Source organism: Paroedura picta, chromosome 3 (assembly GCF_049243985.1).
Source record: "Paroedura picta isolate Pp20150507F chromosome 3, Ppicta_v3.0, whole genome shotgun sequence".
Taxonomy (NCBI): Eukaryota; Metazoa; Chordata; class Lepidosauria; order Squamata; family Gekkonidae; genus Paroedura; species Paroedura picta.
Genome location: NC_135371.1, coordinates 153,911,056 through 153,937,662, shown reverse-complemented (window position 1 = coordinate 153,937,662; position 26,607 = coordinate 153,911,056). Strand labels below are relative to the sequence as shown.

Sequence of the window (26,607 nt, the reverse complement as noted above, 5' to 3'; positions counted from 1 at the left end):
TTATATAGGTTTGATGCATGCAGCTGGTGCTTACCATGGCATAAGCAACATGACCTGATAAATAACTTCCCCTTAAGCCTCTCTTAAAGGAACAGAATACTTTTGCTTCAGGCCTGCTGGCAAGCCTCATCCCAGGTAACTTATCCCCCCCGAGAGCCAGTTTGGTGTAGTGGTTAGGAGTGCGGACTTCTAATCTGGCACGCCAGGTTTAATTCTGCACTCCCCCACATGCAGCCAGTTGGGTGACCTTGGGCTCACCACGGCACTGATAAAATTGTTCTGACCGAGCAGTGATATCAGGGCTCTCTCAGCCTCACCCACCTCACAGGGTGTCTGTTGTGGGGAGAGGAAAGGGAAGGCAGGAATATCAGGGCTCTCTCAGCCTCCCCTCCCTCACAGGGTGTCTGCTGTGGGGAGAGGAATGGGAAGGCAACTGTAAGCCACTTTGAGACTCCTTCGGGTAGGGGAAAGCGGCATATAAGAACCAACTCTTCTTCTTCTTCTTTATGTTCTGGTCACAATCCAGATGAGGGATTTTCATAATTTGATGGGAACCACTGAGAAGACTACCGTATGCTATGTTTACCAGAAAAAAATAATTTTTAAAATTTATATCCTGCCTTTTCAACAGGGCAGATAACATTAAGACAAATGCAAATATTAGAATCAACAAAACATTACAATTTATAATTTCTGATCGTTTGTGGCCCCAAATAGACTCCCCAATGGGTGAGTTTTGGGGCAGGAACCAATCTTCAACATTCCTTCACCCCTCTTTCCCTTGTGGGAGGGGGGGGGGAGGCCAGGCTCCTAGGGTAGATGCTATTTTTGGCCTCTGTGTTTTTAGTGGCTGACCAAAATCTACACAGAACAGGACTTTTGTTATCAGGCTCACAACACAGCGGGAGTTTGGAAGTTACAGGATGTTCTCGAAAGCTCACAGTCCTGTCTGCTTCAGAAAAACCACATCTGTCAGTTTTATTTATAGAGGCATTTTTGCCGCTATCACAGAAAGTGTAGTATTTGACACTGCACTTGTTGCTTTCTTTTCAAAGGGAGCCCCAAACATCCCTGACTTTGATCGATGGTCTTATCCAGGGGTAGTCAAACTGCGGCCCTCCAGATGTCCATGGACTACAATTTCCATGAGCCCCTGCCAGCGAATGCTGGTCTTATCCATCATCTTTGCCGTTTGTGAAAGAGATGAGAAAAACTTCTAGCCATAGGCCGTGGAAGTCCAAAGAGATTCTGGGAAGGAGAATGGCAGCATGAGAAGTTATGCCGGGTAAGCATTCATCTTTACTATAGAAGTGGGATGGGATGCAGGATCAAGATGCAGCATTTTGTTAGCAACCCATTTCTCTTTTCCTTCCTCCATCAAGAACCTCTTTAAAAATATCAAGATTGTGCACCTACTTGAGGTTTCTCTAAGCAACTCCCAGGAGTTTCGCCAGGATCAAATCACTGCTCTTTGTTTCTGTGTTTCTGTTAGCAATTAGATATTTTAAAGGGCACAACGATATAGAAAATACTTGGTTTTTTTTTTTAACAAGCTTCCTTCAGAGGTAGCTGGTTGGCCGCTGTGTGAACTGGACTAGATGGGCCTTCTGTTTGACCCAGCATGAGCTTTCATTGAGCAGGGGGTTGGGCTTGAGGGCCTGATTGGCCCTTTCCAATTCCATGCTTCTATGTTCTATGACAATTTCCCTTCTCTCCAACAGTTCTTTTTGACTCCATAAAACAGACACAAAACTTGATGGGGGAAAAAAACGGATTTCAGCGCCTCCTCTTATGATTGCTATATTATCTCAATCAACTGAAATTAATTTAATTCTGCTTAACATGCATTTGTTTTCACAGTCTACTAGAAAAAAAAACATCAGGTCAGGGCAACAGTTGTTCTTAGAGCAATTGTGAGTGAATCAGGAGCTGCAGTTTCCTAGCATACTTACCCTTCCAGCTGGTAACTTTAACAGTATCTCCAATGATGCTCTGATTAATTCTAAATGGCACATTCCCCATCCACATCAGGAAACTGATCAGCAAAGGACCAGACAATCAAGTTATCTGGCTCTTGCTTAAATTAAGTTTGCATCCGTATTTGGGTTGACTGTTAGCAACTGTAATACCTATTTTGACTCACAGGGAGATTCTACATACGTTTCATTCAGAGGCTGCAGCCTCACTGATTATTTTAATATCATCCGCTGTAACAAAGAAGAAATATCCACCTTGAGAGGGATCACTTACAGGTAACAATAGGTTCCCCGTCTTCAACAAGCCCCCCTTTTGCTTCCCTATTGGTTGAGGAGACAAATTGCAAGGCAAAAAATTGGAATCCAGCCAGCAAAGAGAAGGCTTTTATCTGGCTCAACGTCACCATAACAGAGAAACTGAAAAAATGATTATCACAGCTTCTTGCCTGAAGACATGTGCCAAGAAGTTTTATCAGTTGCTCTGAGAATGACAACCTCTTTGCAGTCCAAGATCAGGCTTTTCTAGAATGAGAAATTGGGTGGTTTGAGTGTCAGACCCTGAAGACCCACGGGATGTAAACTCCCATGCCGTATGTAAAAAGTGGCATATAAATGGATAACTTGGTCCATGCTATTACACAGTTTCATAAATAACATGGATAGTCCAGACTAGCTAAGTCGTGGAAGCTATGAAGGGTTGACTCCAGCTAATATTTGGATTGGAGACCTCCAAGGAAAACCAGGGTCATGATGTGGACGCAAGCAATGGCAAACCACCTGATCATCCCTTGTGCTGAAAACCCTGCTGAGTCACCATAAGTCAGCTGTGACTTGACAGCACGTGCACAATTTCTAACAGGAATGCAGCTTTTAAAAAGTGCTCAGCTACTCAGGCTAACAGGAATTGATCCCTAGCTTTGAAACTATGTGAAATGACTCTAATACCATTTTGACAAATGATACCGAGAAACTGGAGGGTCTGCCAATTTCAGGGGTGGCCAAACTGTGGCTCTCCAGATGTCCATGGACTACAATCCCCATGATCCCCTGCCAGCACCACTTGCCTCTTTGGAATCCAGGATCACTGGAGGACATTCAATTGCAGATTGTCTAAAGCAGGGGTGGTCAAACTGCGGCCCTCCAGATGTCCATGGACCACAATTCCCAGAAGCCCCTGCCAGCAAATGCTGGCAGGGGCTTCTGGGAATTGTGGTCCATGGACATCTGGAGGGCCGCAGTTTGACTACCCCTGGTCTAAAGGCTGGCAGGATACCTGGGCCTGATTTGGCCGCAGTTTGACTACCCCTGGTCTAAAGGCTGGCAGGATACCTGGGCCTGATTTCCGCTAATTACTCAGTAGTTCTGCTTACAGCTGTCTTTCCAGAACAACCTGTGAATTATCATCTGCTAAGATATGGTCCACTGTGCCCAGAAACATCCCTGCAGCCTGTTGCCTTGGGCAACCTGAAATGTTCACATTTAGAACTTGACAAGCTGTGTCCAAAGCCACATTTCAGAACAGCAATGTAGTGAGTTGAGAGATGGGCCTTTCGTTTTAACTTCTGTGCTATTTTCTCAATCAAAATGGGTCAAAATGACCCACTATTTGCCCCAGTGAGCAAATCAAACAGGATATATTCCCTCAGATCCAAGTCTGACTTTCGGTCTAACTACTATGCAACTTGAGCTCTTATAGGGACTTAAGTCAGACTAGTTCATCAGTTGCTCCAAGGACCACTGGGACAAAAACAGTAAGATGTAACATCTAAAAATATAGAAACCAGAATATAGATATTCAGATATGACTCTGCACAGATAAAGTTTGCACAACACAGAAAGAAGCAAAGTTACCATACAGCAGTCTCTGTATAACTTTCCCTTTTTATTAGAAATAGAATCATAGAATCATAGAGTTGGAAGGGGCCATACAGGCCATCTAGTCCAACCCCCTGCTCAACGCAGGATCAGCCCTAACCATCCTAAAGCATCCAAGAAAAGTGTGTATCCAGACTTTGCTTGAAGACTGCCAGTGAGGGGGAGTTCACCACCTCCTTAGGCAGCCTATTCCACTGCTGAACTACTCTGACTGGGAAATTTTTTTTCCTGATATCTAGCCTATATCGTTGTACTTGAAGTTTAAACCCATTACTGCGTGTCCTCTCCTCTGCAGCCAACAGAAACAGCATCCTGCCCTCCTCCAAGTGACAACCTTTCAAATACTTAAAGAGGGCTATCATGTCCCCTCTCAACCTCCTTTTCTCCAGGCTGAACATTCCCAAGTCCCTCAACCTATCTTCATAGGGCTTGGTCCCTTGGCCCCAGATCATCTTCGTCACTCTCCTCTGTACCCTTCAATTTTATCTATGTCCTTCTTGAAGTGAGGCCTCCAGAACTGCATACAGTACTCCAGGTGTGGTCTGACCAGTGCCGTATACAATGGGACTATGACATCTTGTGATTTTGATGTGATGCCCCTGTTGATACAGCCCAAAATGGCATTTGCCTTTTTTACCGCTGCATCACACTGCCTGCTCATGTTTAGTTTACAGTCCACAAGTACCCCAAGGTCTCGTTCACACACAGTGTTACCTAGAAGCGTATCCCCCATCCAGTAGGCATGCTTTTCATTTTTCTGACCCAGATGCAGAACTTTACACTTATCTTTATTAAATTGCATCATGTTCTCATTTGCCCATTTTTCCATTGTGTTCAGATCTCGTTGAACTCTGTCTCTATCTTCCGGAGTATTTGCCAGTCCTCCCAAGTTGGTGTCATCTGCAAACTTGATGAGTAGTCCCTCCACCCCCTCATCTAGATCATTAATAAATATGTTAAAAAATACCGGGCCGAGCACCGAGCCCTGAGGTACCCCGCTACTCACCTCTCTCCAGTCTGATGAAACACCATTGACAACAACTCTTTGAGTGCGGTTCTCTAACCAATTCCCTATCCACCTAACTATCTGAAAATCCAGATTGCAGTCCTTCAACTTATCCATCAGAACATCATGGGGAATCTTGTCAAAATCTTTACTAAAATCCAAGTAAATGACATCAACCGAATTTCCCCGATCCAGCAAACCTGTTACTTGGTCAAAAAAGGAAACTAGGTTGGTCTGGCAGGACCTGTTGGAGACAAATCCATGCTGACTTCCTTGGATCACCAAATTGTCCTCCAAATGTTTGCAGATCGCTCCCTTTAATATCTGCTCCATTATCTTCCCAACAACAGAGGTCAGACTCACTGGTCTGTAGTTTCCTGGTTCATCCTTCCTCCCTTTTTTGAAGATCGGAATAACGTTTGCTCTCTTCCAGTCCTCCGGGACATCTCCAGTCCTTAAAGAGATTCCGAAGATGATGGACAAGGGCTGTACAAGTTCTCTGGAAAGTTCTTTGAGTACTCTCGGGTGCATTTCATTCGGACCAGGGGATTTTAACTCATCCAGTGCAGCTAAATGCCTCTCAACAACCTCTCTATCCATGTTAACCTGCCACCCAGACACTATCCTTTGGTTACGGCCATCTCTAGATGTACCTAAACACTTTGACCTGTGGGGAAAAAACAGATGTAAAATAGGCACTAAGCCTTTCTGCTTTCTCTGCATCTTTCGTTAGAGTTTGTCCATCCGCACCCAACAGTGGGCCTATTGCCTCCTTTACTTTACGTTTGCTCCTCACATAACTGAAAAATCTTTTCTTGTTACAATGGGCTTCCCTGGCCAATCTTAGCTCACTCTCAGCTTTGGCCTTTCTAATGATTGATCTACAGTGCCTAGTATCCTGTAGGTACTCTTCTTTAGAGCTCTGTCCTTCCCTCCATTTCCTGAACATTTTCCTTTTCTTTCTTAGTTCCTCTTGAAGTTCTCTGTTCTTCCAAATAGGCTTCTTAGAGCTTCTGTAGTGTTTTCGTCTTTCTGGGATAGTCATTGATTGAGCATGCAATAGCTCTTGTTTGAGTAGCGCCCACCCTTCACATGCTCCCTTCCCTTCCAGCATTCTCGTCCATGGTATGACACTCATGTCTCTGAGTTTATTAAAGTTTGCCGTGCGAAAATCCAACATCCGCATCTGGCTACAAGCTTCCTTGGCTCCCCATCTCAAAAGGAATTCTATGAGGACATGGTCACTTCCCCCTAGGGTCCCCACCTCCTTCACCTCATCCACCAACTCTTGCCTGTTTTTATTATTCACTATAAACATCCAGAGTCCAGGTGGTAAATAAAGGTGTTATTTGGATTTTCTGTAACAGACCAACAGGGCTGCCTGGGTCTCTTTTTGTAGTAATTGTTCATAATTTGCTTTTTCCGCTTCTGCTCCTCGGAGATGAATCCAAGTCCCACAAAAAGATTAATTTGTTATCCGTCCTTGTGAAGGGCATACTGTTATTGAGCAGGATTTTCCTTTGCAGTCTCTAGTTTAATTCAGTTCCAAAATTAATTTTCTCCCCCTCCTATGAGTAGTCTCACTAATTGAAATAGCAATCGTGAAGAACTGGAACAAAACGGATGCAGGGCAACTTAAAAACCCACAATAATCCAATGCGGTGTGGCATTACTTTAATACAGCTCAGGCCACTGACTGGCTGGTTTTGCAAGGACAGCTGAAAAAAGGAGGGCCTAGGAGGCAGAAGAGTTTTAATAGCACTCTCTCCCATCAGGAGCAATTTACAATGCAGAGCAGGGGTGGCCAAACTGTGGTTCTCCAGCTGCCCATGGACTACAGTTACCATCAGCTCCTGCCAGCAAAAATGCCCAGCTCTCAGTGGACCATTAAATAAAGACTGTTAGGCTTTACAGGCATAAAGCCTGCTGCTGAAGAAAAGAGCAAAAGAAAAATTAGCACTGCTGCAAGAGATAATTTTTAAAAGCATCATCAAAGAGTGTTTAAAGTTCTGAACAGCTGGAGAGGTTTGTGAAGCAACTCTGCTCTCTGGTGGCAAGAGGCGACTACTGCACAAGAGAGAAAAACGTTGCAAAATCGGTCCTCTTTCATTGATGCTCAGCACCCTGTCCTGATGTGTTCCAAAGTCCATGCCAGCCAGCAGGAATATAGGAAAGGTTCTAGAACAGGGGTAGTCAAACTGCGGTCCTCCAGATGTCCATGGACTACAATTCCCAGGAGCCCCTGCCAGCGAACGCTGGCAGGGGGCTCCTGGGAATTGTAGTCCATGGACATCTGGAGGGCCGCAGTTTGACTACCCCTGCTCTAGAACTTTGATCAGAAGCCAAGAACACTCAATGCCTCTGACTCTCCTTGTGGTTGACCCAGAAATGTCTGACAGTCTCACCTCTCCTAGCTGTGATGGCTGGCCTCAGATTAAGGCATCCAAGCATGCTATGGAAGAGACATACAGTTGGGATTCTTTTATGTAAAGGACGGCTCTTTTATACAGAAGGGACCCACATCTAACTCAATGTGCAGGGCCATCTGGACCAGGAAGGCTCATAGTGCTTCCAAAGGTACTCAAGGGGGCAAACTTTTATGGGGAAGGGAGCTCTACAGCTGCGAGACAGACTCTGGAGAAGTATTTTGATCTACAAAAGTGATCAGCAACCAAGGAAGAGCTTTCAGTGGAGGTTGGTGAGCATCAGCATCAGCACAAAACAGAAGAGTCTGAAATAGATTGGGCCCGATACATTAGGGCAGGGGCAGTCAACCTAAAGTAACTCGTTGGATCCCAGTCAGGGGTAGTCAAACTGCGGCCCTCCAGATGTCCATGGACTACAATTCCCATGCACCCCTGCCAGCGAACACTGGCAGGGGCTCATGGGAATTGCAGTCCATGAACATCTGGAGGACCACAGGTTGACGACCCCTACATTAGGGCCTTTCAAGTACAAATAAGGCTTACAAGCTTGCCTAGAAAATAGCAGGAAGCCCATGGAAAAAGTGGAGGAGGCAGGCCATTATCCTCTGCAACAAAGCCTCTAGCCAAGCATCATGGCATTATACTACAGCCATGGCAGAAGTCTAGCCCATGTTGTTTAGGCAATAAGAACAGGGAATCACAGGGTTGGAAGGCCCTACAGGCCATCTGGTCCAGCCCCTTGCTCAATGCAGGGGAAGCCTAAAACATGAGAAGAGCCATGCTGGATAAGACAAAAGACCCATCTAGTCCAGAATTCACTTCACGCAATGGTCAAGCAGCTACCTCTGGGCAATAACAGCCTGCTGCCCGTGCTCCCCAGCAAATGATTTAAGAACGAGTTTTCTTTTTACTCCACTTTTCACTAGCCAAAGAAGTCGCAAAATGGCTTACAAACACCTTTCATTTCTCAACCCATGGCACCTTCAAGGTATGTGAGGCTGAGAGCTCAGAGAGATGTGATAGGCCCAAGGTCACCCAGCTGGCTGCATGTGGAGGAGTGGGGAATCCAACCTGGCTCAACATGGGTAGTCGGCCTTGCTCAAATTCTTTGCTTCTCCTGCATTAACCAGGCCAGGAATCCAAAATAATCCGTGTACATTTATGCTGTCCAATGTGGATTTAAAAAAAACCACCAAGCTACATTCAGCTTTCCTTACACTATTCCTCCTATGTATTAATGAATGGTCACCAGATACCACACTTCCATCTGCCAAAGCTGAATACAGAACATAATGTGATGTGAGAAGCTATTTTCACGCATCGTTATGACATTTCTTGATCTTGTTAAAAAGGAAGCTAACCTGAAGATTGCAGCATTCCGTAGTGCATATCTTTTAGCAAAGAAGCAAGCTGATTTTTTTTCTTTTTTAAGGAAGAAAATAAGGAACATGTTGGGGGAATAAACAAAGGGTTCATTTAGGTCCTTGGGCCAGCCAATCACCAGCCACACTTGTTCAGCACTTCCCTTTCATTGATGTAATACAGAAGATTGGTCCCTCCAACTGTTCCACTAGCCTCACACACGGATTTGCAGCAGGGATAAATAATGCTGAGGAACGTTAATCTGTGGCTATCAATGCACATTGTTGTGGCCTCGTTACTTTTTCTTGGCTCGTAGTCATACGGTTTTTGTGGGATTTCTGCCCAAGAGCCAATATCTCAGTGTCAAGTGGATTTGTATCAGTGAGAAGAAATCAAGAGCAACTGAAGGGGAAAACATACCTTTTACAAAACCGGCTACTTAAAGCAATGCTATAATCAGCGTCTTCCTGTTAATTAGTGTAATGGCCTTAAAATCCGGGCTCAGCCCACCCCCAATTGAAGACCTGCTTCCTGAAGAGCAGCTTCTTTAAAATTTCAGTCTAGGACATGGCATGCAAGGAGACAAAACCCAGTGAGAGACACAGAGAAGTGTGCATCATTGGCTAGCTGTTTGACTTGCACCCTAGATACTGGGGAATAAGACATGGACGGGGTCTCTAATACCATCTTGTGCCAATTCTGAATTGAGACAGGGCACCAGCAGCAGTGGTGGCAGATTTCCCATGCTTTCTTCAAAGCCAAGCAGGTCCCACTTTTGCATGGTGTTGTGGCCCAGTTAAGATCTGGCCTGTCACTGCCAGTTTGTTCTTTCACAATTATGGAACTACATGCAAGCCAGCAAACAGCTTAGATCAAGATCTCTTACCTCCATCTACGAGGAGTTTCAAGGGGTCTCTGGTTCCTCTGCAGGCTGGGCTGGTGAAGCTATTTCACAGAGGGGTGTTTTCATAATGGGGACGATGTAAGCATATGGTGGTAGCTCTATTGCAAAAAACTGTCCAAAGCTTACAAGGAAGCTGTGCCCTTATATGGCAGTCTTGCATGTCTGACTGATCCCTTCTCCACAAGGTAAAGAAATGCCTTTGATGTACCCCTGTACTGCCCCAAAGAACAAAGAGCAGGATTCGAGATGCAAACAAGAAGCTAAATCCACACCCATTAGGGTTCACTCTTTAGCAACATGTCTCACATATTTCAAAAATTTAACCACTCCTATGCAAAAGATATTGAAAGTTAAATTTGTTTTGGATCCAAAATGTATGTATGTTATTAAATATCGTACCAGATAATGCTGAAATGTGTGAAGAACTTGTAAAACATACAGTGACAGATGCCAGGTTTCTGCCATGGCATCAAGATGCAAAAAAGATTCACCACCAGATGTTAGGGACTGGTTAAATAAACTGATGGAATGCAGGACAATGGCAAAACTTACCTAATTGATACACAACAAATCAACACTGGAATTCAGAAGAAAATGGGGACCAATATATTAGGCAGTATTGAACAAGAGAACCAAAGCTGAAGGGCGGGGGGGAAGCGACCTTTGGATTGTATATCTTAACTATGGGGTTAATATAATATCTAGTCTATAACTTCTAGATCAGTGGTTCTCAGCCTGGGGGTCGGGACCCCTTTGGGGGTCGAATGACCCTTTCACAGGGGTCGCAGCAGGGCAAGCAGCTTGGCCGGGGGGTGGGGCACCATCCACACAACAGCCTTGCGGGGTAGATTGAGCTAGCCCGTTCGTCTGTCTGTCGGCATGATGGGACAAGAGGCAGAACTGAACTGAGAAACCCCGGGGAAAAAAAACAATTTATATACAATCATGAACAATGGATCTTCATGCAACTGGTCAGTTTCAGTTTAATTTCTGTGAAAGAACCCTTGCATAATTTTATGTTTGGGGGGGCACCACAACATGAGGAGAACTGTATTAAAGGGTTGCGGCACTAGGAAAGTTGAGAACCACTGTTCTAGATTATATAAAAGAACAGGATATGCTCTATGAAAATTTTGTTTTTCTTTTAAATAGCAAATATAGCATATAAGTAACATTTTTTTCTTTTTTCTGTATTTTTCTAAATAATATATATTCAAAGCTAATTACTAACACGGATTGAATAAGGGAATTCTTATTTGATGAAATGACATCGCAAGCTGGTGTGTGAATCCAACCCACCTGGCCAAGCATAAGCCGGAAAAAGATGACTAGCCCAAAAGAAACTCAGCACTCCTCATGGCTGAGTAAAGATCTATCCCCAAGTAATGATGAATATGGCCTCAGACTTTTTTACAAATGTTAGCAACCCCCCTCCCCCACCTCCGTGTCTTGTTGAGCATTAGAGGTTTCCAAGCATTTCATGGGTTAAGAAGAACGACCACCTGTGTATTGGCACGCAAGGCTTCCGTGACGTGGAAATAATATTTTACAGGTCTATAAAAAGAGTCACACTGTGCATGCTGGATAAACACTGCTTCAAAGCTCAAGAATAAGCATTCAGAACAGAACATGGTACGGTTATTTATTAAATACTTGAAAAGGCCAGTGATGGAAAAAAAAAAAAGGCTTGACAGGAGGAAATTCCATTTGTAAGGGCTACCTGATCCTTCTTTCCCTTTTTTTTTTCTTTTTCTTTTTTTTAAAAATGCCATCTACAGGTAATCCCAGCCTGGCATACAATGCGATGCAAACCATGCAACTAATCTACCACCAGCAGAGTAAAGCGCGGTGTACTGCTTCAGCTTCACACAGCTTTTAGGAGAACAACTTGAGGAAGTGAGGGGATGAAAACACACACTTTTGTGAATTATAAACGGTTATAATATACAAATTCATGGCCCACAGTCTTTGAAAGGGCTGTAAAAACACAACAGAGTGGAAAAGGATCGCCATAGAGGGATCGCAGCATCCATTGTTGACAAGTTGATTGACAAGTTTTGTTCCTGTTAAATTCAAGGGAATGTCCCATTCCCTTCCACCCGACCCCATCCCTCTTTGCCCTATGGCACATTTAGCTGTACAACATAGGATACAGAGTCAGCAATCTGAGTCAAGTCTGCCACAGTATGACACTCCACTGAGATTGTGGATACGTCTGCAGCTAAGAAAGAAAGAAAAAAAACAGTAATCCCTCTCTAGATCCTGTAGTACAGAAAGAGGACTGCAAGATGCCTGTGAAATAAATAAGTACATGGTGATTCTGGACTTTGAACTTTGGTGAAAATAAACCCTTGCTCCATTTGAAACATCTAAGAATGGTATAGCTAATAACTTCATCTCACAGCCTTAATATATACAAATTATATTTACATTCCCTTTTGGCCTTACAAGCGTAGCTTTTTTTGTTTTGTTTTGTTAGCTACTGTAATGCAAAATCTCCCTTTCCATGACTTTTGCAATACTGCAAGTTAGAGCTATCATTTAAAATCATCTTATCCATGAATTACAAAGAATAAAGTAATTCGCATATATAAATATTTCTAGCAGATTTAGAATGTACATAAAAGTCCCCCTCCACACACACACACACTTTTAGGCATTCCCCTCCCTCCCAAATGTGCTTCCTCCCGGATCATCGCTGCTTCAGCAATGCTCTGTACATGGCAAAACCCAAAACAGCAAAAACTGTAGCACCAAAACTTGCACGAAGCCAAAAGGTAGAGCTCTTGAGGTCTGCTTGCGTCACATGCCTACAATTCGAAGAAGAGGAAAAACAAAGTTAGACGGCTGTTACTAAGGCAACAACAGAACAGAAACCTCAGATCACAACATGAGAGTTTGCTTTTGGAAAGATATGGCACTTGTCGGTTTTAAGCCCGTTCAATAAACGCCTTGTGAAGGTGAAGCCTCAGGAATTGATGTCCAAAGTACTGTTGAACTGCAGTTCAGTTTACTATATTGACTGAACTGCAATTCAAGTTAATTTGCGTTCAAGGTGATTGTTAATGATCAAAGTTAAATCTCAACATGCTGCGGGGAACATCTTTGCCAAGTCACCTTTGTATGACTTAAAGCAACTGCAAATGTGAATGAAACGAGAGCTTGCAGATAGTCATTCTTATTCACCATCGGCAAGTGGCTATCAGGCAGATAGGCAGGGAATGCTTTTGCAAATGGGGCAGAAGACGGTTTCTGACCAGAAGTTATTTTTATTAATACGGATGAGGAGGGCATTAAGAAATGCTGGTGTGCTTTGCAAGGTGGATCTAGTATGCCAGCGGTTCCCAACCTTTTTATCACCGGGGACCGATCAACGCTTGACAATTTTACTGAGACCCGGGGGGGGGGGGTAGTCTTTTGCCGAGGACCGCCACTGCCTGAGCCCCTGTTCCACTTGCTTTCCCGCCAGTGCCCCTGATTTCCTGCTGCCCACTGGGGGGCGCTGCCAGCAGCAGCTGCGCAGTGCCACGCCAAGAGGGAGCCCCAGCCATGGCAGCCACTGGAGAGCACCAAAGGTGAGCCGGCACCAGAGTGGCAGGGCAGCCCCCGAGGCAGCAGCCAGGGAGGAGGATGTGGAAGACTGATCCACGGACCGGTCCCAGTCCCCGGAACAGGGGTTGGGGACTGCTGTAGTACGTGATACCACACTAAACCTCGGTCAGTAAGTCAGATGAAGAAGTCTGGTAAAAACACAGACTCGGTGGGTTGGCAATGCTTGAGAGGAAATGCCGAAATCATTTGGCTGTAGTGGCAATAAAGCTACACAACGTTTCTTCCTGGACCTCTAGCTGCCATGTCTCTTTGGGGATTTCAGTGTCATCAGCACTGAAGCTAGCATATTGAAACTACCGAAAGAAAGCACCTGTTAAAGTCTGAGCTTCCCAGGGCTTAACATTTTCTGCCAGGTGAGCTATTTGGGAGGAAAAAACAGACAAGTGACTAACATTTTTCCAAGAGCCAGAACAGCAGTGACACTTATAAACATCTTTCTTGCTAAATCAAACACACACACACACACGACCAGGGCTGGACCGAGACACTGCGGTTTCCTTAGCCTGCTCTCCTTGCCCAATGATTCCCCACTGCCCCCCCTAGGAATGCTCCTTTGCCATAGAGGCAAGAGATCAAAACAGCATAATATTTCAAAGGCCTCCCATTTTCCCACACCGTATTAACACCAGCCGTGCAAAACACCTAGATGGGTGGTTAAGTGACTTTGGGAACCCTTCATGCAACTGTCCTCACATTTCAATGGGTTCTGCCCTAATGTGAGGGGGAGCTCACATTAGACTATGAAATCATCTTCTCCCACTCCTTCAGAATTAGCTAGACTCCACACACCAACTGCATGACTGCAGGCTGGGAAAGAACAGCACCCTTCTAGTGCCCTCCACTGGCCAACCAGCCTCCGGAAGAAAAGGCAACTGGAACCAGACGTAACAGCAACTGTGACAAAATGGCTTTTGTACCATGGTAGACTCGCCCCAAGAATAATTTCTCATAAATCATTCACATCACTTCTGTGATGTAGGCTACATGTTAGGACAACAGGCAATGACATTAAGAGAAGAAAACAAAATGCAGCAGAAAAGCAGGAATATGGCGAGTGGAGGGGGGAAGGCACAATAAGACAAAAGACAGGGCAATGAATGAATGACCCAAGCCCCCCCCCCAATAGTTTGTGAGCATGCTCAGCGAGCCCTCATCATAATAATGGCAGCTTACCATGACATGGGAGATACAAATTTTTAAACCAAAGATCACTGCCATGACCTGAATTCAAGGCTCATTGACTCTCAAAACCGAGTGTTACAGAACTGGTTAGGAAGACCATATAGAATAGGTTAAAGTAGAATGAAATTCCTGGCCTGGACAGTTTGACAAACCCAAATTAGAAACAGTGGGAGAAGTTCAACTGAAAAGTGATTCTGTGCACAAGCCCTTCATATATCAGATGCCCTTCAAAATGTGATGTAGGTTAAACTATCATGCTCCATTATATGAAAAACCTTAAGAGTGAGCCATTGATAACATCCCTTGCCACAACAGACTAAAACCAGATTAAATTCTTTCCTAGGTGCTTGGGAAGCAATATGTTCCAAGGGCTGCGTAATTTGTTCTTCCCTCGCAATACTAACAGCCACCACCCAACCAACAAGCAAAGTGCAAAAACAGTAGTGATCCATCTCCAGATCTTTGACCTAGGAGGTTCTGAGCTTGAAACAGCAGAAGTGCATGTGTTTCTAAGTGTGAGTTAGTCCTTTCGATATCTTAACAGCAAAGCACATGTTTTCTGGAGGGGGGGGATTAGTCAGGCTTGCATTACCTGTCTTTACGGAACTGTGGACCAAGGGATGACTCCATGAAGATGGAATCTTCTACGGAGCTGATGGCGTGCACCTGGTGAACAACACTGCTCTCCTCGTCTGATAACAGGATGGCACCCAACTCATCTACACGGGCTCGCAACCTTTTTACATGCACACAGTTGGCAGGTTCACAGCAGGGCCCAAAACAGCAAGTTACACACCAACAAGGCTGACATTCAGCTACCAACTGGCTTTTAACTAACACCTTTTGCTCTTATGTGCCTGTTAATAATAAAGCTGCACATAAAGCTGATCATGAACGGGGAGGAAATACAAATATAAAGCCCTCCCCAGCCAACGCAAAAAACAACGTTGTCAGGTGACATGAAAGTGTGTAGTCTTATTGTGTAGTCTTGCTGGAGTTAAATCAGTATACTGAGGGTACACTTGGCCTCAATTTCCCCCCCATTATTTCAGGTCCATCAATGTTAAGAAAAGAGCTTATTAAAAATATATACCTGCTGTGAAATTATATGAAACACTGAATTATCTCACAGAATAATCCATGTGATCTAAGACTTATTTAAGAACTTGCATTTTCCCCGATTTAATCAGAAAAGGGCTACCTGGAACATATTTGGGGTTCTTAATACATGAATTGATTATTAAAAGCATCCACAGGAATTCATTCTTAAGAGTCCAGACTTTCTTTCCTTCCACTTGTCTTTGCTAGTGTGCCCATGTGAATACACGCACAGAGGATTCAAGGTTTAGCAAGCTATTAAACTTTTAAACTAATCTCTTAGGAAAGTTATTTGTTAGTTAGATTTTTCTGGAATTGGGTCATTAATTAATTAATACCGAAGACAGGGGCATAAAAGAGGCGAAAGTACACCAAACCTGCAGAAACAGCTGCAAATGGAATCATGTAGATGGGCTGTACTCCTCTTCTAGAAAGCCCATCACTGTTAAAACTGGAAAGCAACAGCTAGACTACGTTTTAATTCTCCACTTGTGATTATTGAGAAGTGACTAATCTATACTAGGCAAGCAAGCAAAGTGTTTACTTGGGTGCGTAGCCGTGTTGGTCTGAAGCAGCAGGATGAAGTTAAGTCCAGCAGCATCTTTATATACATTGAATGAAACTTTCTTTTGCCGGTCTTAACTTTGCCGGTCTTAAAGGTGCCACCTAGTTGGTAAAACTTCCCTAATTTGTCTACTTCTAATGCAGGGCGTCACCCAGAGGGTCAGACATGACTCGGTGCTTGCACAGGGGATACCTTTACCTAATGCAGGATGGAAATTTTGTCCAGTCAAGAGAACCCTTAGAAGTAAACAAATTAGATAAGCCTCAGCAACTAAGGCAGTATGTAAATTTTGTCCAGTGAATAGAAATAAGATAAATTATGCTCCTTTAAAAATAAGGGAAAAATCAGAGGCATCAAAGCATCTACTAATGCAGTGGTCCGCAACCTCCAGAGTGGTGGGAGAGGGCGGCCTGGGGCCCCGCGCATGCGCGGCAATCCGCGCATGCGTGTTTGCGCCACCGCCATGCCGGCAGCCGCAGCTCCCTCTCCCGGCCCCTCCGGGCCGCCAGCAAATTGGCTGCCAAAGCGGCCGATTAGCTTGCGGCTCGGCAAGCTTCTCTCCCCCCCCCCTCCTGAAACAAGAAGCCTGCCGGGCCGCAAGCTAATCGGCCGCTTTGGCGGCCGATTTGCTCACGGCCTGGCGAGCTTCTTGCTTCGGGGGGGGGGGAAGAGGGAGCTACGGCCCGGCACCAAGGCCTTTGCGGCCTGGCACGGGGCTGTGGCCCGCGGGTTGGGGACCACTGTACTAACGTATAGCATTAAGAAGATAACTTTGAAGTCTTACAGTAAAAAACATTCTGTTTTGCAAGGAACAAAATTCTACTTAGCGGAGTCATCATCTGTTAAGTCAAGGGTCACAACACTGGCCCAGATCAGAACTTAGACCAGAGATTCCCAACCAGGGGTCTGTGGACCCCCAGGGGTATGCAGGAGTTCTGAAGTGGGTCAGTGGGAGCTCTGGATTGTCTTCTCAGTTCCCACTTTTCTTTCTGGCCTACATAAGGCAGAGTCACTATAGTAGTAGTAAAGTCAAGGGGAGGGAGCAAAAGGAGGGCTAAGTGTGTGAGTAGTGATGTCACTTCCGGGGCATGGCAGGGAGCGTGGCCAGTTGACATCACTTCCGGGGCTCCTTGAAATCTGAAGTTATTTCAGGGGTTCCTCCACAGGCAAAAGGTTGAAAAAGGCTGACAGACAGAAGACCACCAATGAAGACTGGGGTTGCTACGCAGAGGAGAGCAAGGGCAAACCACCTCTGTTTATCTCATGCCTGGAATGCCGTACAGAAGGAGTACTCATGAGTCAGTTGCAACTCAGAGTACGTTCATCTTCATGAAAGGCCAGTGAAGGGCTAATCAAAAAGGTAACTGAGCACGACTCAGTTTTGCATGGGAGCTTGATATTCTTTGTCAACAAGAGGCAAGGCTCCCCGAAGCCAAAATGGCTAGTGTCCAGGAGGAGCTGCGCCATGCTTAATTCTCCTCAAGCTGTTAGTGTTTGCAGGCAAAGTAGCAAACCCCCAACATTCTGCATGCTATCTGTGGACAGAATTTTAAAATAGCAGGCAGTCACATCATTCAACTGCCACTAAACAAATGTATCAGCTGGTTAGTTAGGCAGCGGTTCACTTGAACAAATGCCGGGCAGAATTCCAGTACGGCTTCCATTCATTGCAAACAGTCGCATATCTAATGGAGTCTGATAAGAGACCAGTGCGTTTTGCCTAAGAGTTAACCCATGGAATGGTTCTGAACCAGGTTATGAGCAGTGAAACATCGCCTGTAACACTGTATTGCTCACTGCAGCTTCATTTCTGAAGTCCACATTCATTGAACAGTGCTTGATGAATGGGCCATTTTCATGTCACGATCCTCACACTTCTTGAAAAGAGCCATCCCACCAATCCTGCAGATAAGAATTTTTGACATCCTTTGTGGGAAAAGTCACTGGAGCTCATCTTAGAGGCCCCAGGAAGCAACCACTGAAAGCATGTCCGCTCTTCATGGCAGCAAGAAAAGAACTGAGGGAGGAGTGCTTGCCCCACCTCTGTCACATGACCCTTTCAGTAGGTAAGGGATCTCCACAGACAGAGGGGGCAGGGAGCACTCCCAGAGCTGAGAAACTTCACGAAAAGCTTGGAGGTTGTTTTCTGTGGCAAGCCTGGAACCCTTGCAGTCCCATGTGGGGCTCCACAGAAGCCACGACCATGAATATAAATAAAATTATAATTAGTTCTATCCCATCGGTATTTTACACCCAGATGTAGGCATCAAAGTGAACATTCTTGATGCTTTCCAGGGACAGATAACAACCAAGGAATGACAACTGCGTGGGCTCAAATATGCTCTTCAGAACTCCAATCAAAGTAAGGCTTATGCAATAATGTGGAGCAGTTTCAGTAGCCACAAAAAAAACTCGCTGATGAAGGCAACATTAACAGGCAAACAAAATAGGAGTCCCAACCACTTAATGTACAATGTATTAAACAATCATATATAGTCCAATATTAAGCCTTCCCAGGACTCTGCATTTCTGGATGGGGGTCAGAAATTCTCTCCCATCGCATCAAAAGGGAAAGGCAAACAAAAATATTATTAACTTGCTCGAATTTACAAGCTTGAACAGAAGGCAACATCATGTGTCTACATAATGACAGGTGGATGCCTTTGTAGAATTCTTTGGCTGACAATCTGAAAATGAATATGCTGCAAATCCACATCCCCAGAATAACTCCTAGCACAAAGTGCTGAGGTCCTGATTTCATGTAATTCGTTTAATACCTCTCATGCATTTTGTATTGCAGCTCATTCCTAACAGAAAATTCCCACTTTCATATTGAGATGCAACTATTAAGGGCTTCAAGCCAAAGTGAACTGCTGCTAACTGCACATGGGGAATGAAATTAATGCTTTCAAGTCAATGAAGCAGAGGCAAAAGGGTAAAAAAAAAAATCAGCCTCCATTATCCACAGGACATGCAGATGGTCAAAAAGAAATCCCCAAGCTGATAGGATGAAAACACACACAAGAGGAATTAGAACAGCTCACAGAGTAATAGCGTTTTTAACAAGAGGAACATGAATGCAGTAAGAGGAGAGTAAGGGCCAGCCAGACAAATGAAAATGAACACCTAAAGGAAAAAAACAAATTAAAACACAACATAATCCCACATGACTCAACTGGCTTTCAGGCATGTCAGGTACAGTATTAAAAGTTATTAGTAGAACTGCCTGTTTCAAGTCAAGTCTCAAAAGGAAGGAATCCCAGGTTGGTCAGACCCAATGATCTTGCATCCCATAAGAGGAGACTCTTCTGTATTTCAATAAATTTCTCTGTAATGAAAGACTACCCAAGGCATTATGAGGCCAGTTGTTAAAAAGATCTTTGGCTCAAGTTAAGAAACTTGTAAGGACATTTTAAGCTTCCCAATATAGACCCGTTAGCTTAGTTCTATTTGAATGGCTATAGCTTTCCAGGGTCTGGGGCAAAGGAAGATCTGCCTCAACCAGAAACCCTTGAGAAGCTTGACCCTGAGATCTATGAGAAAACACCACCTTCTCATAAAAACCCTCTCAAGCTGAACAGTTCATGCCAGTTTGGTGTAGTGGTTAGGAGTGCAGACTTCTAATCTGGCATGCCAGGTTCGATTCTGCACTCCCCCACATGCAACCAGCTGGGTGACCTTGGGCTCACCACGGCACTGATAAAACTGTTCTGACCGGGCAGTGATATCAGCGCTCTCTCACCCTCACCCACCCCACAGGGTGTCTGTTGTGGGGAGAGGAATGGGAAGGCGACTGTAAGCCGCTTTGAGCCTCCTTCGGGTAGGGAAAAGCGGCATATAAGAACCAACTCTTCTTCTGCTTCTTACTCACAAGGGGATGCACTCAGTTGCTAGATTATATGTGGAATGTATAAAAACTTTCAGAACTATAGTTTCATTTGGTTATTAAGAGCTATGTTTAGATTGTTTTATACAGAAACCAAGAGCTTTTCATGGATGTCTAAGTCCTTGGCTAGATCATTACATATCATACTGCTCCTTGTACAAAACCCCTTATGTAAAATTACCGACACCAAAGTAAATTAAGTTTAAGATGTGACAGGGTGAAATGTCAGCCACTGGGAAAGTTTCGAGTGAAGAGAAATACAAAATACAACCAGCTCTCATCACAGGAGGCGAAGTGAGGATGCTGGGAGCTGAAACAGGAGCTAACTGATGCTGTTTTTTTGTCTTTGATGGTGGACACGCAAGGTGCTGCGTACCAGCGAATGAGGAACCTGCACTGGTAGCACAACTTGGCTTCTGTCTGCCTTGCGTAGAGGGAAAATATACAGCTCCTTCACGGCACATGGAGGACCAAGCTCTAAAGGACTGACTCCACATTCCAGGTTAAGTCCCTAGGAGAAATAGTTCCCAGTGGGCACCACATCCCCATGAACTTCAAGAAAGCTACTAAGAGAAGCCGGCCTCAAGCATGTGTGCATGTCATAGATGGGGAGGGGGGTGTTGAGGCTAACCAGCAAAATGGGTAGATATGGGGGGGGGGGGAGAATCCCTAACACGACATTTTAACATTCTTTGCAATTAAGTATTGAAATGAACTGCTAAGACTGTCTTTTCCTAGACCCTCCCCTAATGGGGTGAGACAGCTTGGTGGTTAAGAGCGGTAGCCTCTAATCTGGAGAACCAAGCTTGATTCCTCACTCCTCCACCTGCAGCCAGCTGGGTGACCTTGGGTTAGCCACAGTCTTGTTGGACCAGTTCTCAGAGCAATGCTATCAGAGTTCTCTTACAGGGTGTCTGTTGTGGGGAGAGGAAAGGAAGGCAATTGTAAGTCACTTTGAGACTCCTTCGGGTGGTGAAAAGTGGGGCATAAAAATCAACTCTTCTTCTATTCACATTGTCAATACCTTCAGAGACAAATTTTGCACCAAATACATTCTAAACTATCTTCAAAAATGCTCTCTTACAGCTACTATAGGCCACTATAATCGGCCAACAAATGTCAGAAGCTCCACAGGAGAAAAAGAAAATTGATTCAAACTCCCATTCCTTCAATGGATCAAACTGATATAAACTGCACAATTAGAGGCGAGGTACGCATATAACAAGTGCTGTGCTAAATCCTTTTCTGTGTCTGACGAATAAAAGGTTTTAACGGACATGCCACAGTGCAAATAAGATGCAGTACAGTTTTCAACACTGAAAAATCTTCACAGAATTAGGTTACAACTTTCCCCAGGATATTTTAGTGACTTGAGCAGGTGATAATGACCACTGTACATCCTTAAAGGTATGAAAAAAGTTATTTTGTTAGAGAGGATTCCATGGTTAACATTGCAGATCTCATCACACCATATCCATTAACATGGACGAAGCCGATGTGTACTCTGAACACAGGAAACAACTTCCACCTGCACCCAAAATATTTTACAAAGCCAAGTACTAGTAGACTGTACAGCAGAGGTCTGCATCTGGAGGCCCCAGGGCCAAGTCTGGCTCCTGAAGGACGTCAATGGTTTCCCTGGTGCCAAAGGCAAAAAGTGGTTTGGCAAAAACGTGATTTCTATCGCAGCAGAACTTGTTGACATTCCACTTTTAAGGGTGGCAGAGTGGAGGCACCACCTCAAAGTGGGCCCTTCAAGGAAACTCGTTACTGACCACAGCTGTACAGTGCTCCTCTAGTCATTAATGGGCCTCTAGATTGTACATGGCACTTATTTCTAAATTTCTAAATAACAGATCTCAGGGTATTGCTAGCTGCTGCTCAAGGGCTTAACAAGCACTTCAGTTTTACTAGTTACCATAAAGCAGTTTGGGCTTCTCTGCATTGCTACCTTTGCTAAATTGTGGGAAACTGAGCAACAAGCACAATATGGGTTGATGTGTCCCGTAACCATTAACTATGAATCAAGGTGCTTTTAAGACGTTGCTAATACTGGCCCATTAAATGGATATGGAATGAAGAGGTCCGCTTATCAATTGCAAAGTTTAACTGTTTAACGAAATATTTGCAAAGCACGCCTGGTACCTAGTAAGTAAAATCAAAGACCTGTTAAGAACTGCAGTGAAGAGTTTGTTCTTTACAGATTGCAGCAAGTCTGAGTTGAGGAGGTTCTGACAGATGCAAAACGTACACCTGTTGCAGGTGCACATACAGCGTAACCGGGCATGGCTGCGAAAACACACAGAAGGACAGGAGTTGAGATCTCAGGCAGAAGCTAGGGCTGAGCCAAAACCAAGAAGGGTGGGAATCAAGTGGTCAAATTTGGGAGGGGAAAGGAAGGCAAGGGTAGTCTAAAGCTGTGCAGATTTCTAGGCGAGATCTTAGGGAAATGCATTGCATTAGCAATGCCTCCACCCCCAAAAGAGAAAGTCAATAGTTTAACCCTTCTTCCCTACTTTGGAGAAGCTGAATGGAATATGGACTTGCACAGCAAAAGGCCACTCCTTCAGTTCATGGAAAGGATGGAATAAAGTTGCATTCTACTACTACTCAAGCTGAACAACTTTGGTTTAAGTGACAGCTACCCTTACCTCTTCCATCCCAACCAACATTCACATGCTTCAGAATCAGGGAAGGAGCAAGGGAAGATAAACAAGTCAGATATACTACTGTACACACAGTATAAAATATTTGAATATTCCAGATTGGTCAAAATACATGGAGAAAACAGCCTCGTTGGTTAGAATTTGAACTCAGATGTCTATTTTTCAACCCGGACTGCCAACATAAGATGGCTTTTAAGCCCACTGAATAGTCAACCCCAAAAGATAGTCCAACATTTAGGTTTACCCCTATTCAGTAGCATAGCAGGGGAACACTGTTCTCATATACGGCTTTAAAGTGGGGAGGGGAGAGCATTAGGTATATCCATGGAATGCAGGATTAAGTTCATTCAGGAAGACTAAAAGTAGGAAGCCATAAGTGATGTCCCAGATACTAAAGACAAACCAGGGGGTGGATGGGACAACTCTTGGGGTATGGGACAACTCTCGGTTTTTTTGGAAGCTTCTCAGCAGCTCTAAGCTGGCTTCAAACCTTAACAGAAAAGCACAAGAACTCTGCTGAAGTGAAATCCACAGAGAATGGGTTGGATCTAAAGCAGGATAAGCAGAGCTCCACTTGTGTAATGGGGCAGTCCCATCTGCTCCCCACCCCCAAAAACTGCTCAAGTACTAGGTGGCTGTCAGGAATTTTAATGGAAGTGGTAGAAATGGCCGTAGATGGAGTGGGAGAGAATACACAGAAACCGAAGAAATTGCCTTCTGCTTTTGGAATAAGGTCTTTGGGCTCCAGATGATGTCAGCATTCACAGTATGCTATATCTGCCATATAAGAGGTTGCCTAAAGTTGGCAATATAGGCGGGTTCTGAGCTTCCAAGTGCTCCTGGACGCACACAGGACTGGCTTGGCAACAGGGAAAGATGCTCAGGGCAACAGGGCAATCATCATACACTAAGACATGGGTGGTGACACCCAATGTATTGTGAGCAGATCTCCATTCACGGAATGGAATTTGACTGTTACCCATTCCCTTGAGAGCCTACCATGCCCCCCAGAATGCTGCAGGGGAATGTTGAACTTGATATGGGGCTGGAAGCCACTGCAGAGGGAGGGAGGGAGGAAGGGAGGGATGAGCAACATTTGTTCAATAATCCCCTTCTGCTGAAAACAAACATGGGATCCAATCAGCTTTCCCACTGGCCAAAAAGGAGGGGAGGGATCCATACAGATCCACTTTGATGAACCAAAAAGGCTAGGTTGGGGGAATCATGGGACCTGCATGGACAAAAGCCACATGGGATGGGGGGCACAGAAGGGAGGAGGGATTTGGCAAGATGGGAGTGAAAAAGCTGGCTGGATCCACCTCACATGGGAGAGACATGAAACACAGGGTATTTTAAGTGTGCACTGTGAGCAACTCGTTTAGCACACAGTGATGCGACAACGAAGAGTTATAAAATACCATAGCCAAGTATGACTTCCAGTTTTGCTTTCAAGACACTTATAGCCTGAAATACCCATGTTATCCCATTTTCGAAGTGGCCCAAAGCCTCTAACACAGGACGCAAATGCTAAGTATTATTTTACACTGCTTTTTGGTCAGTGAGCACCCTCAAAGAATCCTTGGACACTTAGGTGAGTCGTTAAAACTGATTTCTATAACCAAGTCCCTTGAACAAGTCAGGCATGTCACGGAGCTTAGCACGGCTATGAAAACAGCAAGGAGGGCCTTTTGCCACTCTGTGTGATGAAATGACAAAAGAATACTAATGCCAACTGTACTTGAGTTAACAGGACAGAATTTTCAGTGACTCTTCCCACAATACAAGGGAATTCGAGGAGGAGGAAAGAAGACGGGAGAGGCCTGAGAGCGATTTCTTGACTTCCACCTTTCGACTTACATCGAAAAGGAAGACTGAATCTTCACAGGGCCCTCTTTCTGGCTTCCCTCCCAACAGTTAGAGCGGGTGGCATCCCGCAGGCATAAAGGCTAAATTCCTTCCAAGAGTGGTTTTCAAAATCTCTATAGAACAAATGTGCTGCTTCACCTCTTAATGAGGATAGAATCTAACAGGGGTTAGTCAAACTGCGGCCCTCCAGATGTCCATGGACTACAATTCCCAAGAGCCCCTGCCAGCATTTGCTGACAGGAGCTCATGGGAATTGTAGTCCATGGACATCTGGAGGGCCGCAGTTTGACTACCCCTGATCTAACTGATACTTGGCTGAGATCCAACGAGTTACTTTAGGCATCCCTAACAGGCTCTACAGGCCCAGCAGGGTTTCTGCCTTGAATTACCCACACGTCACAGACTGCTTTTGAACTGAATTTCAGAAGCAGTTTGCCACAGGGCAGGGAGCACCACGGTGCAAGAAACATCCTCTCGAAAGCCTCGGGCATGTGGAACCAGTGGCATGGATCTTTAGATCTCTCCTCATGTGCGGGGTCTATTAGGAGACGCACATGTAACTGGCAAATACATGTAACCTCACAATAACCACCAAACAGCACCATGGGAACCAAAACGGACAGCTCAGAAACTAACCTCTCACCTATCTGGTTCTAATACGCCATTGGTACCAGTCAGTGACCTCAAAAACAGACAGAACCTTAATTAGACTCCCTTTAACCCCAGGAAACAAGGGTCCGATCTCCTTGGGGCATGCTCACAACTCTTCGTTAATGAATAATGACAATGAGCAAGGCAGTGCATGCATACATGGAGAGAATAGAACCCCATGTCTTTAAGAAATATCTCCTTTCACCACTGATTGGTTGATTAAAAGTGCATTAGCAGCAACAGATGGCAGATAAGGAGTTCTTTTGAAATCCTGTATTCTCTTGGCCAATTTAGTGTAAAACGTTTTCCTCTAGTTGCATCGCTAATATCTCCCCCTCTGTTGCTAAACGCAGTTCCGTGGAGGCAGAGAGTTCCATCCTCATGGTGAGAACAGCATGCAAACCGGTGGTCCATGCAGCAGGAGCCTTAAGGCGCTTCGGGTACTTACGGATACATGGCCATCGTTGTCAGCTTAACAAAGATGTCCTTATTGGGCGCATCAACAGTGTTACAAGAAAAGGCTTGTGGTGGAGGCATTTTGTGTTTTTTGCAGAAATCAGCTGGAGAAATACTGTACTGCTGCCGAACTTCATGCAGGTCTGACTTGGCGGCTATTACTAAGCACGGTATTCGGCTGTCCATGAAGTGTTGCTGGAGATTTAAAGTTCGTAAAAGGTGAGAAGTAAAAAAAAAAAGAGGGAGATCTACAAGCCTAGTCAAATTTATACACTGGCATCACAGAACTGTTAAGCTGCATATAAGCACAAGAGGACTCTACGCTCCCGTTCCACTAACAGCAACACTGAAAACTGCTTCTGAAACTCACCCTTTGCGATAGGAATTGGGATCTGCTGGAAAAAACCTGTTAATATAAGCCTAAGTAGCTCTGGGATCGTGGCTGTTAACTTTTGCCACACAAACACATTCAGAGGCTTACAATGCAATCCTAAGCATGTTTAGCTGACAGTGATTTCCACTGAAATCAACGGGGAACATGCAAGAAATTGTTCTTAGGAATGCAGCGTTGAAGCGACTTGCTGTATTATTTGAATTAAGTCAATTTTGCAGTTAATTTTAAATTTGGAACACCAACAAAACTGTTATGAAACATCCGAAGTTGCAAGTTGTTTGGGGGAACAATGTTCTGCTTCAGAGGACTTACAAAGTTTGTGAAATCTGTACCTGCAGATGAAAATATCACATACAAGTCTTTGGAGTAGGAAGACCCTTAGAAGTAACTCCTGTGTGTACATGTGCAATAAGATGCATTTCACCCTTAGCTCCCTAAAGCATTCACATTTACATTGCATTCATGAAAGACAATCGTATCAGAGAGTCAACGAAGAAGAATCGAATAATCTTCTAGAAAAGGGGTAGTCAAACTGCAGCCCTCCAGATGTCCATGGACTACAATTCCCATGAGCCTCTGCCAGTGAATGCTGGCAGAGGCTCATGGGAATTGTAGTCCATGGACCTCTGGAGGGCCGCAGTTTGACTACCCCACATGGTCATTTTGGAGCAGGGATATCATT

The 26,607-nt window shown here is 44.6% G+C and overlaps 1 protein-coding gene across 4 annotated transcripts in view; it reads right to left on the bottom strand.

Annotated features, from left to right (window-relative positions):
* Nucleotides 1-11,174: 11,174 nt before the first annotated feature.
* RHOT1 (ras homolog family member T1) overlaps nucleotides 11,175-26,607 on the bottom strand; it is a 41,290-nt gene continuing 25,857 nt past the window's right edge. For 2 of the 4 annotated variants that reach the window (XM_077328737.1, XM_077328738.1), the window contains exons 18-20: nucleotides 25,524-25,726; nucleotides 22,059-22,181; nucleotides 11,175-12,359 (exon numbers count right to left, since the gene is read on the bottom strand). In XM_077328737.1, coding sequence (XP_077184852.1) covers nucleotides 12,242-12,359; nucleotides 22,059-22,181; nucleotides 25,524-25,726 — 444 coding nt within the window. In that variant the 3' untranslated portion in view covers nucleotides 11,175-12,241. Of the gene's footprint in view, nucleotides 12,360-14,935; nucleotides 15,080-22,058; nucleotides 22,182-25,523; nucleotides 25,727-26,607 lie in introns of all 4 variants that reach the window. The other 2 variants (XM_077328740.1, XM_077328739.1) reach the window with 2 other exon arrangements.